The sequence below is a fragment of the Gastrolobium bilobum genome, unplaced genomic scaffold (genome assembly GCF_033153095.1).
Source record: "Gastrolobium bilobum isolate Gb01-03AN ecotype WA unplaced genomic scaffold, APGP_CSIRO_Gbil_v1 utg341, whole genome shotgun sequence".
In the NCBI taxonomy this organism is placed as follows: Eukaryota; Viridiplantae; Streptophyta; class Magnoliopsida; order Fabales; family Fabaceae; genus Gastrolobium; species Gastrolobium bilobum.
The window spans coordinates 398,253-412,946 of record NW_026899046.1 but is presented as its reverse complement, the minus strand read 5'-3'; the positions used below and the strand labels follow the sequence as shown (position 1 = coordinate 412,946).

Here is a 14,694-nt window from a genome sequence, read left to right as displayed (position 1 = left end):
CAACCACTGTTACTTAGTTTTTAATTTATATATTTACAAGTTCATAGGATTAAAGCTTTAGGAATAGCAAGCTGGTATGCGACTGATTTAGCATATGTATAGTGGTTTCTTCTAGAACACAAGTTATCCGGATTTAACTCAGTGGGAGAAGAACAAGAAGAAGAAGAAAATTTGCTTGATTTTGGCTTCCTGGTAATATTTGGGTGAAGAATTTATGCTTGGCATTTTCACCTATTCACATTCTACTTTTTGTTTTGTGTGTAGTGAAAGGGTCACTGAAATTGTAATGTAACTAATATACTGTAGTTCAGCAAGTGATATGAGTGTGTGTGAGAGAGAGTGAGTGATGAGAGATTGATCTGAAGGATCACATCAACAACTCAGAGGATGGGTGATTGGGTTTGTAGTCGTTGGGATTGGGATATGGTGTGGCCAACAACCAAGGGGGAAGGCCCTTAAGCTCTGCGTGTCGGGTTTGGAGGACCCACAAATCAGAATCAGGATCTATTACTGGTGTGATGTATGATTATATTAAGCTTTTGTTAGTGAAGTTATCATTATTCAATTCTAGTCTTGTGTTTTTTTTTGTTTTTTGTTTTTTTGAAAGATTATTTCTTCTCTCTTTTGTAATACTAATTCACTAAAGTCTCTTTTGGTATCTGCACCCACTAAACCTGTTTGTGATTCCATTAAGAGCGCGCGAATATTTCTTCTTTTTGAAGAGGCAGAACCGCAGAAGAGCATCTAATTTTGACCAATATATCTCAATATTACCTATCATGTCCGGTGAAAGCGTGGCAGTGAAAGGAAATATCATAGACTCTAACAACATATGAAGCATGCTAAATCATGGCATAAAAAGTTGAATTATACTGTACCCAAAAGTGAAAATAAAAAATGGGTTATCTACGATCTTAGAAACAACTGTGGTCACTGTAGCAAATAGCTTATCCATCTAGTTCATCGTAAGCCACTTCTCTTCTAGTACTTTTGTTATCTTAGAATGCAATGGTTGTAAGCATCACAGTTCACATTACAAGGGTAGCCATGTTCTACAACAGTTTACGTTGCTCGCTCAAGGTGAAAAGGTTGGGCAGGTAAAGAGAAGCCACATGGATTGTCTTCACCAGGGCAAACAGGTAGATGCAGAGTGCATAGCTTTGCTCATAAACAGTGCGTACTGCGCGTAATTTCCAAATGTTGGCGTTACCTAGCATATAATTTGTACTATTCCCGTTCAAGAACTTTAGATTTTCTGTCATTTTGACCTCAGATGTCTTCCTCTCCTGCGAGGTTAGCGCAAGGTATAGCAAATTGCTTTCCTGGTCTAAATAAATAAAAATAAAAATAAAAATACTTGTTACTTTCATCCAGCTAGCTCTGCTAATGAACATTACATCAATGCATACTAGCCAGTGACGGCAACTAGAAGTCCTAGAAAACACGCTAAGCCACATCTGAACAATAATTAACACAGGTTGCGCAAATGACGCGATTCATGCCTTACAAAACAAGATACAGCGGAACATTAGTCAACTGTAGGCTAACGAGCCATGTAAAAACAATTCGGTGGAAGCAAGTTAACATCAAAGAAAATTTTAAGCAAATGAAGCCCAGGCCCAAATTATACGACGGGCCAACAATTTCAAAGAACAATGATTAAAAAATGAAATTTCAAAGAAAAGAACGAAAATATATTTGTGAACCCATCGTAGAACCTTAAAAAAAAGGCCATCTCAAGTCTGCAAAAAGAGGAATCAAAAACTGCGATCAAAGTGAAAACAGTTTAGTGGAGGTTATTCCACAAAACACGGAGGCTTGAAGATGATTACTTGCTTGACTATATACTAACACAATTGTTCAAAACATTAGGCAGACCTCAACCTAAGTGTCTCCTTCACGGCAATCATTGAACCCGGTCCCTTTTTCACTATTAAGTTGATCTGGCTTCCAGAAGGATCGCCACCACCCCATTGTGGAAATAATATTCAACAATCTTATCTTCTGAGTCAGGTCCATGGGTGCACTAGAATTAGATATTTGAAACATCGACATCTACAGTAGAAAGAAAGCCCAATACAACATTTTACTATTGAAAACGAAAGACAGCTCCACAAGACATGTGACCTGGTAAATCATTTGAAAAATGAGCATTGATATTGAGATGCTATGAGCATGTGCTAAGTGTTAAGCAGTGTTCTTTGTCTGCGCTAGCAGCCTTAACTGCAGTACCATGTTAAAGGAACAAAATCATATATCTACACAAGCAAATGCCTACTTTTTGGACCCTCCATGAGCTTATTCCACATTGTACAACAACTTTCCAATTATGTCAAAGAAGCGGTCATGCTCCCAGACCTATGCTTAAGGCAAAGAATTTGCATCGACAGAGCCACTCAACATTGGTTATCATAAAACAAAGCTGAAATTTTTTAGTTTGGCAGCATGAGTGAAGCAAGGAAGCTTTTTCCCTCAATCATCTTCATTGTCGTCTTGGTTGTTAGTTTGATTGTGATTTTGAGCATTATACATTTCAGCAACCTGAAAACAATTGAGTAAAGCATGACCAAAGAACTCAATTTTCAATTCCCTCGTTACTCTTTTTCAATCTTCTATCATATATTGTTAGTTAGAGAGTGAAGATTGTACTTTACCTGCTCAGCTGATGAGGCTTCTTCAGGAGCTTTGTCAGGCCGAACTCGAACAAGACGTGGAAATCGAAGTGATAAGCCCTTTATAGAAAGTTAGAAACCCATAAAAGTTAAAAGCAGCTATCATTATCAAGGGACAGAATTATTTTACACCAGTATAAATTATATACTCAATCTTGGCCGTTGAGATTCCATTTATATGTAACAGCACTAATTTTTAATTATATGAGTCATTAGATACAAGTGTATCAATATCCAAAAATAAATGTAAAATTAATTATTCTTACACAAGTGTAAGAATAACTTGCCCCTATTATCAATTAAACGATGTTAACAGGCAGAATTCCAAAGAGAAATGAAAACTTTTGACACTTCCATCATCAATTCATTCTAATACCTTAGCCGAATCTACTATGCCCGCTGCAGCTTGGTGAACAGGGCTAATGGTCAGGTCTGCAGCTTTCACCTCCCACACCTGGATGAAATAAGATCACCTATAACTAAGTGCAAAAGACTTTGCTACAGTGAGCATAATCCAATTTTATTGGAAAAGATAAATAATAAAAAAATCAACAAGGTATTAGCAAAAAATCATCTCAACTCTAGATCTTTCACTTGTTTAAAAATTAAATTGCAATAATAATGTGGTATGGGTAAATGGGTAAACATTGGGAATCATAAGCTTACTACACTGTCCCAGGAACTATAAAAAAAAAATGATCACGTATTTGGATATTTGCACCCATTATCCTCCACATTGTAATTAGTGTTACACCTCCAAGGACATTCATCAACCAGAAGTCAATGTAAAACAAGAAATATTAGACAAATGTAATTTTTCCAACCAATCTGAAGACTTGATCATATTGGGAGACCTTCCAGCCATGATTAAGTGGCATCAGACATGACAGTATCCCCCCAGCAGTACTAAAATGCTTCCAGATCTTCCATTGAAGCAATAGGAAATTCAAAACAAGGGCACAGTAATACAAGTAAGAGGCAGGTATGAGACAACTCATTAATAATAGTACATCAAAGGAGAGCAATGGAAAACAAAATAAAAAAATTACCAAGAAAAATCAAGATTATTCTAACCTCACTGGCTTCAAACCAGACATCAGGATTGATTGTTTCTGAAAATCGATAGTATGTCTGAAATCAAAGAACATGTTTAAATTAGTTCATAAAATATTAAGCAGGACTTAAAAAGGTTCAGAGACAAACAAGAGAGGTAGGGACCTTTGGCTTGGGAATCAATTTAGAACGAAGACTAGCTGAGCGTTCTTCTAACACTTCATCCGAGAATCCCGTTCCTACCCACCGTAACATGAAGATTGAGACAGAATGAAGTTTATTAAACAAAAGCACTCAGTAGTCACTTAACAACATCAAAACGCTCACCTATCTTACAAATACTTTGGAATTCTTCTTTGTTGTTGTCATAGCAAGCAAGAAGAAAGGCACCATAGACTCCTGCAAGACATTGTGCCACTATTTCATTTCAGACTGCTTTGAGCTAAGGTTTATAATAGCAGTATATAGAAAATCCCAAGGGCCTAGCCTTATTCATATGTGATGAGAAACATCGGAGGCCACTGGCTTAAAATGATAAGTAACAACTATAGACACCATTGCATAAGGAATATACTTCATGATCACCTGTACGTTTCCCACGACCATGGAAAGCAGCAATAGGTACCAAATCTAGTGAGTCCCCTATACTGCAAATAAGAGTCAATGAATAAATAGAAACCCATTAAGATGAAAGTGAATTAAGAAAAATAAATATCACATCCTTACTTGTCAAGATAATCTTTCTTCAGTTTTAGCCAGTTGAGTGATCGCTTGGAAGGTTCATATGTAGCATCTTCTTTTAATGTTTTGATAATTAATCCCTCACAACTGCAAATCAAGAGACAAGCCAAATGATAAAAAGTCCCGTTCAAATCATTGCAAGAAAAAACGAAGTTGGAAGAGCTGTGCAAGTTAGACATACATTCTAATGTCTTATCAATGCCTATCAAATGCTTTTACTAATAATGCAACCACATTATCACAGAGTATACTAAATTATGCTGAAATGATCTATATAATTTTAATTCAAATGATGAAATTTCTATCTACATGAATTTAAATTAGCCAGATGAATCAATAAAGACCTTGCATCAACAGCTTTGTCAAGAAATTTCTGTATTTCCTCGACATCATTTGATGTTATTGATGTTGCAAACTGAAGAAATCCAGATTCTTCCTCAAAAGAGGCATAGAGATGCTGTGATAGAAAATTAGGCACTCATTAACATGAAGATCTAACTAATATAAAGCCAGTAATTAATTGGAGATGACAGTTTCAGAAATTACATTATATTCAATGATTAATTACGTTTAGACATTAACATTTGATAAACAGTATAAAACAATAAAAATGAAACTACTGGCAGAGAAAAGATAAAAGTAGGTACCTCTCTACGGATTTTCAGGTTCTCCTGAAGAAGTGCTTGGCCATTCAGATACAACAAATCAAAAGCAAATATGCAAACATCAACCTTTATACTACTTATAGCGACATTTTTGCGAGCCCGAGTACTAAGAACCTGCAAAGATATTAGGTGATACACATATGTCCAATCTCAACTCCTTACAAAAAATATCAGAAAATAAAAAGTTGCATCATCAAGATAGTTAAACAATACAGATAACGTTTAAAAGGATCTAATTTTGATCAAGTGTCAGTATAAAAGCTTTTTACACTAACATTAAAAGAAGTATTTACAGCCATAAAATAGAGAACCAGCATTAAGATTACCTGGAAAGGAAGGATTTTCTGTTTTGCACGATCATATGCAACAAGTTCACAATCAAGAACAAACGATGATACAGTTGTTTTCTTTAACCTGTTCACTGACAGAAAATATCAGAATCTATGAAGTTGAGAAAATTGTACTAAGCAACCAGTGTGCTTATTTCAATATAATCAACAGCCACTAAGATTGTTTGTTTCATTAAATGCAGCTTCAAGTTGGTAAGGAAGTGTTCATAAGAGGCCCAAAAAGATGCTACCAGATCTCAAATATAATATTCTCAATTCAGTTTTTTACCTTGAAACTGCAGCAACAACATCAGGATACTTCCCAGTATTCCGTTCTGCATTTCTACTGTAAACCTCAACTGAGCCATTCTCCATGTAATGTATCTGTCTCAATAAAGCTAATGAGCACATAAGTATCATAAGCAGTATATTTCTGATAGAATATTTGACCATGAAGTATCATCACCTGAGCACGCTCTCCATCGTATTTGTATTCACAGGTAAACTCCACATCCTGGAATTTATTTAGAATTTCAGATACACCCTTGGTTGCTTTCGACAGCATAGGTCCAACTGGAACACCAGGAGTAAAATTACATGTCTTTGGAAGTATCCATACACCATCCTTAAGCAGTGCAGAAACTATTTTGTCATAGTCGGGAAGAACAGAATAAACTTGTTTCACAATCTTTGCAGCCTGATGCAAAATCAAACCATAAATAAAAAATATATATATAATAGGAAAAGGAATTGAATCAATTACTACAGCCTAAAATTTCTTAAAATGCAGAAAAACTGGGGAAAAGGTTAGTATCTTCACCAGAAAGCACTGATACCTATTTCAGCAGCAGCCCCCCACCCCATCTTTTAGTGCTGATGCACCCGAAAGGTTTAAAACCCAAAGCACACATTGTCATTCACAATTCATTTTCTGTACCATATTTCCCAATCTCAATTAGATTAGCTTACCTCTTCTAAAGGAGACTGAATTTTAGGAGGCGGTTTAGAATTCTCTTCAGTGTATACTGCAGCTTGGCCTAATGCAGCTAAGAGAGTTTGTTCAGCATACCCAATTCGCAACTTTGTCTAGAAAACAAAGCCAAGAAGTAATTAACATGGAGAAGTAAGCCCACCAAATTACTTCAAGAAAAGTACAATTTCAACCTGTAGCAAACGGATTAGATATAGAGGTTCACAGTCAGTAGCAGCAACAAGAAGTGCCTTGATATGATTCTTTTTCTTCTCTTGACTATCTTTTCCAGATTCCTGTAAACATTTTATAAGGGCAAAATAGTAGCAAACTCTAGCAACATTCAGATCACAACAAAAATTTGCTCCAAATCCCAATAAATTCCCCTTTCCTTCTCTTTCAGTATACAAACTATGCCTATTAACATCCAACATACCCGCCAAACAGGATTTAAAGATCAAAACAAATATACAACATAACTTTTAGTGAGCCATAGCTTTTAGCAAAAGATGTGCAAGATAGAAAAACAATAACAAATGAAACTCTCTCCCAAACACATTATTCCGGTACAGCATTTTAAACTCAAATAAACTTCTAACCATAATTGAGTATCAACAAAATGAGCTGAAAATGGTTATCTGTGTTTTATGGACAATATCTGAAAAGGGCACCAAATACCACTAATACACTCCAAATCTTCAACATCAAATTATCTCAGAATTCATGTTTGTGAATTCTCTCTTTTTTGAGCACACATTACTTTTCTACCATCGTTAGAGAATACCATTAAACTAGTCATACCAAAAAAGGCTCATACTATACTTGGTTTCTTTAATCATTTTCAATATTGTAATGTAATCCAATAATTTCATATTCCACCTAATGCATCAGCAGACCAACTTAGATTGCATAATGGTCACTACTAAAATAAATTATACATGACGGACCAAAATAGTTGAGAAAGATTAAACTTCTCTAGACAATACCAGGCACCAATACACCCCTAAATCTAAAACAACTTAGCACAAGCTCAAACCAGAGGGGCTGGGAAGTAATGACCGGAATAAGTGAATAACCCAATTGCATAAGACTCAAAATGGATGGTAATGTACCTTGGCAATAAGGCGGAAGGTGTTGAAAACCTTCCTAATAGTCAATGCATCAGGCTTCCGCATCATAGTCTGAGAAGAACGGCACTCTTTGGCAACCAAGCCCAAATCACCTTTTTTCTGCAGAAAGCAAACAACAAGAAACATCTTCTTGAGTTAAATAAACTTCAACTTTTTACAAAAGGAACGGCCATTGTGGAAATGCAAGAACGAAAAGCAAAAGAATCAATCAAGAACCTTATTCAGATTCTTAATCTCTGGCTCAGTCCTTCCACACGCCTCGGCAAGCGCCTTGATAATGGAAGCATCGCCAATTCCCAATTCCAACCCTTCATGCGCGGGAGCAATCTTATTCGCGGAGAGATAAACAACGCGCACGAGATCCTCCGGCGTGGCGTATATCACAGTCCTCAACAGATTGCACACTATATCCGTTATCACAATCCTTCCCGTCTCTTCAGCAATCATGTCGAACGCCAAGCTGAGGAACAGGAACGGCACAGGTTCGCCCTTCTCCCAGCAAGCCACCGAGCTCGGATCGAACTCGGACGGCTTCTTCTTCAGCTGCGGAACTCGCTTCTTCAGTTCGGCGATCTTCTCCTGAGGTTTCTTGGTTATTTCCAGCTTGGCTGTTTCCTGCGGTTTCTTGGATTCTTCAACGGTTGCAGACTCGGGGGTTTTGAGGTTGCTAGGGTTTTGGATGGAAGTGGAATGAGGTGATTTTCTCGGTTTGTTGGATTCATCAACGGCTTCGGAATCGGGGGGGTTGAGGTTGTTAGGGTTTTGGATGGAAGCGGGGTGAGGTGATTTTCTTTTCTTGGGGGATGAGGATGGTTGTAGGGGATTCTTCTTGGCGGCGGAAGCGGCGGCGCGTGCGCCGGACATGAGGGCATCGAAAGCAGAGGGTGGTTTCTTGGACATTGTAAGGGTAAGGGGGCGAAGGGTTGAGGAGAGAGAGAAAGAGAGAGGGAAGAGAGAGGAAACACAAACACTACTGCGAAAGAATGGTGGAGGAAAGAAGCATGATCGGAAATAGAGTGCAAGCATGAAATGGTAATAGAAATGAAGTGTGGTTTCTGGTGGTCACAGTGGTTTCAATCGCATGCGGCAGGCAAAGATGGTAGAATGGCGGGAACATTAGGGCGCAAACTGAACCTTCTCTTGAAGATTTTTTTTTTTTTTTAATATGTGAGAATTAAAAACATGATTTAATATAAATTATCCCACTCATCACTAAACCAAAATTAGTAACTTAAAAAAAGATAAAGCTATTTAATTTTTAATGTAGTATAAACTTAATAACAAGACATATTCAATTAAAAAAAGTTATTTGATTAAGAAACAAAAATAATAACACATATATAAAAAAAAAATAGAATATCTTATCCTTAATAATAATATTCCTTAGGTATGAAATTATAATATCAGAAAAAAATGATAAGATATTATGTTATACTTACTCATCTCTAATGTTATTGAATCAGAATTTTTAAAGAAGAGAAAAAAAAATGAAAGTTAATTAAAATTCTGATATTAAGATAAATAGGTAAGATAAATATAAAAAAAGATAGGTAAAATATCTAATAAAAAAAACATATAAAAATAGTTTTGTGCATTGATTTTCTGTCACACGTGAGGATTGAGGGCGACATGCTACTGTTATGTCAAAATATACCTCATTGGGTTTTAAGCCCACAAATAAACATAGAGGCCCAAAAGACAAAAGCTGGTTAACAGAGCGGTTGTTAAGATGGGTCATGGGTTGTGTTGTGGCAGACCCTTCTTACCAATATTGATTTTACAACTTTTTGATCATTCGGGAGACGGCAATTTGAAATAATGTTGCTTAAAAGCCAATACATTTCTTGATTAGTACACTTGTGTATGTTGTTTCAATTGTCTAACATTGTTCAAATGACTATATCTAAACTTTCTTTAATAAATAATAATTACAAAACTCTTGGAAGCATCATTGCACACAAACTTTCCAAGTGGTTAAATTTGAAATCGAACTCAAAAGGCAATCATGGATAAGCGGTGTAAAAGTGAGTTACTATTTCTTTTAGATTCTTGAAATCTCTTTCCTAAAAAACTCATAAATATCCGTAACACTTCTGGGCATTTATGAACCTCAAGAATGATAAGCCGTGTACTGTTTAGCTCCACTAATATATGTCAGTGGCACATGATGAGCGTACAGTTTTTAAGTTTTTAGGGGGCAAAAAAAACTTGTTTGAAAAGCTGGTATGATGGATACATACATGCCCTTCAAGACTGCAAGTGTGTTTCGACTTGAACAAATGCATACACCAAGATATAATGACTCTCACCTATAGGCTGTTGAGTGCTGAAATATAACATGAGTTTTTTTTTTTCCTAACATCTTAAATGATGCATGTCTGTAGCCTATATCATCGCCCCTGGAAGAAAAGTAGGCTACTAAAAGGGAATAATTGCTTGAATTGATTTGTGGGCCTCAATGAAGCAGAGTTTTATGAAAGGATTTGGATCTCCCTATGATTTCCATCATCTACTATTTGTATAGGATTTATTGAATTTGTTTTTTTTTTTTTTTTGAAAATTATTCCAAAGATATCCCTCAGTCGAAAGTCAAGTACTAATCCCCTCGAGACGAAGAGATCACGCGATCGTGGATACAATCTCTCCAAACAAAACTTTTTTTATACACACGATCAGAGATCAAACCTATGTCAGCATTCTTAAAGTGTTATGTCACTAAGTAACGTAAGGGGATCCAAATCATTTATTATTATTGGACCTTATTTCAATTCAAGCCTTTTTGCCTTGGTTACTTGGGCAGATACGTATCAAATTAGCATGATTCTAGATATGTTTGTAGTTCGTCATTAATAATGATGCGTCATCCCCAAGGCTGGACAAAGTTAAATGTAGATGCTTCAGTGAAGCCTAGCTCCTCTTTAGCAGCCTGTGGGGGTCTCCTCAGGGATGAAAATGGTATGTGGCTTTCTGGATTTCTCTACAAGATTGGTAGTTGCCCTCCCTACTTAGCTGAACTCTGGGCTATATTGATGGGAATTCAAGTTGCCTGGGAGAAAAAAGTGGCCCAGCTTATGGTTGAGAGTGATTGTTTGCAAGCCATTGAAGCTATTAATTGTAGTACTGACAATAATGGGAAGCACAGCCTTGTTGAAAGCATTCGTAGTTGGGGTAACAAGGACTGGATCATCAGGTTCTTGCACACCAAAAGAGATTGCAATGCTAGTGCGGACCTTCTTGCCAAGCTAGCTTCTTCTGTTAGGGAGGATTTTATTTTGCTGTCTGAAGCGCCTTACGAGCTGAGACATGTCCTAGTCTCTGATTTACTTTGATTTTGTTTTTGTTTTTTTTTCCTTGGGCTTTGCCCTATGAAATACTAAAAAAAATAAAAAAATAATGATGCGTCATATATGTTTGTATGAAGGTAGATTAACCCGAGTGAAAGTGAATGCAAGCGGTGTTTGGATGAGTCTAAATTAACTGGTGCATTAATGTTAGACATTAAAGTTTCCAGCATGCCCATGTAAAATTATTATGATGGAACTCTTCTCTTGAACATCACAGCATGCGATGCAGCTTTTTCACCCTTATAATTTTTTATTAATAATTAATTATTAAATTGACTCTATTTATAAATTATTTCAAAAATTTAACTTCCAAAAAAAAACATAACACCAATTTGTTCCTGCTTGACCATTGACCACCAAGCCTACCCAGGTACACCCCTTCCTACTCGGGTATATTTTGAAAATTATGCCTACCTGAGTAGGGAGGGGTGTAACCCGGTATAGTTCTTGACATCTGAAAAATTGCTTGAATTATTTACGTAGGAAGGGGTGTATCTGGGTAAATCTCGACCCAAACCTTTGAAGGTATACCTACCGTTGAGATTTAGTATTGAAGCTGAAGCTGTATCGTTGCTGCTGTCACCGAAATTCAAGAACCTCAAAACCAACCCCTCTGGTTCAGAGTCCTCCCAGGGGTTAACCTTATCAGAAGCACCTTCACCTTGTTTGAAATTTGCAAGAACTGGACTAGGTGCAGAACGAAAGCGAAGTAGCCCAGAATTTGGTTGGTGCTGTTGGACATGATAACGGGAATTTGAATCCATTGTTAAATGCTTTTTTCTGGTTGATTCTGTCTTTGTGCACTTTGAAATATTAAAATAAAAAAGTCAAGGTGATAGGTGATATCAGAAGCTGGGGAATCAATATGGAAAATTCCGAGAGAAAAGAAAGAAAGAAACTTTCTAAAGATGGGTGGAAGTTTCTAAAGATGGGTGGAAGAGGGTAGGGTAGGATAAGATCTTTTATAAGAAGCAACCCAATGGGGAAAGAAAAAAAAACCCTTGCTTGCACAAAACTCAAATAGCAATTGCTAAGGGGTCTATGTTGTGCAGAAGTAGCAGAACAGACAAAAACCTGTTACTTGTGCTGTTGGTGCTTCTTCAACTTCAACAATTTCCCTCGTTTCTGTTACTTGTGTTGTTTGTGCTTCTTCCTCCTCAACAATTGCCTGCTGTCGAGATTTACTCGAGTACACCTCTATCTACTAAGGTAACTAATTCAAACAATTTTTCAGATGTCAAGAAATATACCCGAGTACATCCGGGTAGGCATAAATTTTTAAGAAATACCTGGGTAGGGAGGGGTGTACCCGGGTAGGCTTGGTGGTCAACGGTCAAACAGTGACAGATTGGTGTCATGTTTCTTTGTGAGGTTAAATTTTTAAAATAGTTTACAATGAAAGTCAATTTAATAATTAATTATTAATAAAAGGTTATAAGGGTCAAAAAAAACCTGTTATGCATGATAACAGAATTACATAGTTTAAGATATGCAACACTTTAATTACATGCTGCAATCTGCATGTAATTAAGAGCATAATGTAGAAAATTACATGCTACAACCTGCGTCATGTCGATGATTGATCAAATGTAATGAAGAAAGTTGTTAAACAGAAAAGAATCTCCAAGTGTGCACGGTATTAATTGTCTTTAATCTATTGATGTTTAATTAATCTTACTTCTAGACAAGTCAATTAAAGAATTTGTTTGTATTCGTCCACTTATACAATTAAGATATATTCATGTTTGTTAAGGGCTCTTCCTAATTTACACAATCGATCTAATCTCATAGCATGATGGAGAACGTCTATCAAACAAATACTATAAACTAATTGTAATGCCAAACATTTACTAATCTCACCATCTACGGTAGTGTGCATGTTTGACGCGTGCTCACTCCTTGCCGCTTATATTTTGGACCCCTTTTTCTATGGATTTATTCATAGCAAAGATGTATATTAGTGGAAAGTAAGGTATCCATACATTTTCGTTTGATTAGGTGATTTATCACCTTGATATTCATTTTGAACAATTTCAAATTGCTTCTTATTTTTGGGGCTTCAAATCATTTAACAACTTAAGGGACCCCAATCGAATAAAGGAATCAAATAGAGTTCCGTGTGTCAAGAAAAACGCGAGTGTAATGTTCCGGGCGCTGATGAGCAGAAGTGATCGTGGTGTTAAAGGGCATGGTGCGCAAGGGCACAAATAAGGAGCAGATAAGCTTTCAGCGAAGGATACATGAATCGAATCAACACCTGAAAGAAAGAAAATCTAGAGACTGTACAAGTATGGGACTATTCAGTTGAGAATAGCTTATAAGAATTATTAAATATTATCTATACTAACAAGGTGCATCTACTTTTCGGTAGCTAATAACGAAAGAACTTAATAGTTAAGCGTGCTTGACTTGAAACAATTTTAAGATGAATGACCTCCTGAATAGGGGTGTGCAAAAAAACTGATTCACTTGTCTTGCGCTTGATCTGACCTTGACCTGACCCATAAATATCCATTTTTTTGAACTGGGTTTAAATACTAACTCATTTTTATTTGGGTCAGTTTTAAACCTGACTTACTTTAATAATTGACCCACTGACCCAAAACTTGACTCACACCAATTATGTTAATCAAAAACAAAAAATCGCAATTGCAATTGCAATTTTTAAGGTTCTCTCTTATCTATGCGGGCGATGAGGCAATTTGGGAGTTTAGGATTCTCTTCTTCCAATCCTCTCAATCCTCCACTATGTAATAACAACACCACTGTCGTTCACTTTTTTTTTTTTGGAGTTACCCAACTCTAATTATCTCTTTGAGATGAGTTGACTCCCTCCGGTATCCCCACGAGCTTCGACTCTTTGAGCCGGCTATGGGACTAATCCGGAGTGCGGGGGAACAGTGATGGCTAAAGGTTCAACCCCTCCCCAAGAATGCATTCAGCGGGAATCGAACACCACTGCGTTGTCACTTTTTATTCATGTCAAATATTTGTTTTATTTTAACTGTTTAATTAATAGTGTTCAAAATCGTAAATCTCTCCCCTGACCGATTCACAAACCTGTCTAATTTTGAAAAATATCACTCATAGATTTCAGAAGAACAATTACATCAGGCTAAGAAACTAAGAAAGTGTGCTTCCTTTCTTTGAGTTCTCAAATTTTATTTTTTTCCTCTGTGAACAAATTTTAAACAATGTGTTAGAATTATTAAAAATTTATTTAATATAAAATTAATTTTTATATTTAGATATCATTAGAAAACAACGTTATGAACCTCAATACATTTCTTTATGCCTTAAGACATGCCGCCTTAATAACTATGTTGGGTCTTAACTCTTAATAACTATGTTGGCTCGAATGGTGAATTTAGATTTGCAAGATATATTTTGATAATTTAGCATTTAAGATGATATAAATTTAATTAAGATAATATAAATTTCATTAATTTAAATTGAAGATCATATAAATTTTTAAAAAATTATATTTATTTAGGATTTCAGATTTTTTTGATAAAATAATTACATTCCTTTATTTATTCAACAAATGTCAAATTTATTATATAATTTATATATTTAAAAAAATAATTAAATTACATAAGTTTAAAAATTAAATTAATAACTATAAAAAAAAATTAAATCAAAAACAAATTCTGAAACCAAGTTAAAAGCAGGTCAAGTCAGATTTGACTCTATTTTGAAATCAAGTCAGACCCACTTCAAAAATCAAGTCAAGTCAGATTCGACCTGATTCTGAATCAGTTCAAGAAAATTCAAAGCAGGTTAGATCTAA

The 14,694-nt window shown here is 35.9% G+C and overlaps 1 protein-coding gene across 1 annotated transcript; it reads right to left on the bottom strand.

The window, feature by feature from the left end:
- Positions 1-2,181: 2,181 nt before the first annotated feature.
- On the bottom strand, positions 2,182-8,613 carry LOC133286506 (DNA ligase 1-like). Its single transcript, XM_061483927.1, has 17 exons — positions 7,777-8,613; positions 7,543-7,659; positions 6,625-6,726; positions 6,430-6,546; positions 5,927-6,157; positions 5,750-5,844; positions 5,458-5,545; positions 5,114-5,245; positions 4,811-4,923; positions 4,452-4,553; positions 4,311-4,372; positions 4,053-4,124; positions 3,891-3,964; positions 3,747-3,803; positions 3,049-3,126; positions 2,655-2,732; positions 2,182-2,541 (listed from the first exon to the last, which is right to left on the bottom strand). The coding sequence occupies exons 1-17, from the start codon at positions 8,584-8,586 to the stop codon at positions 2,473-2,475; spliced, it is 2,397 nt and encodes a 798-aa protein (XP_061339911.1). The 5' UTR covers positions 8,587-8,613; the 3' UTR covers positions 2,182-2,472.
- Between the last annotated feature and the right edge of the window lie 6,081 nt (positions 8,614-14,694).

Coding starts and splice junctions, on each gene's coding strand:
- LOC133286506 (XM_061483927.1), bottom strand. CDS start 8,586: ATGCTTGCACTCTATTTCCGATCATGCTTCTTTCCTCCACCATTCTTT. Junction 5,546..5,749: donor GTTGTTGCTGCAGTTTCAAG/GTAAAAAACTGA, acceptor GTCAGTGAACAG/GTTAAAGAAAACAACTGTAT. Junction 2,733..3,048: donor GCATAGTAGATTCGGCTAAG/GTATTAGAATGA, acceptor CTTTCTATAAAG/GGCTTATCACTTCGATTTCC.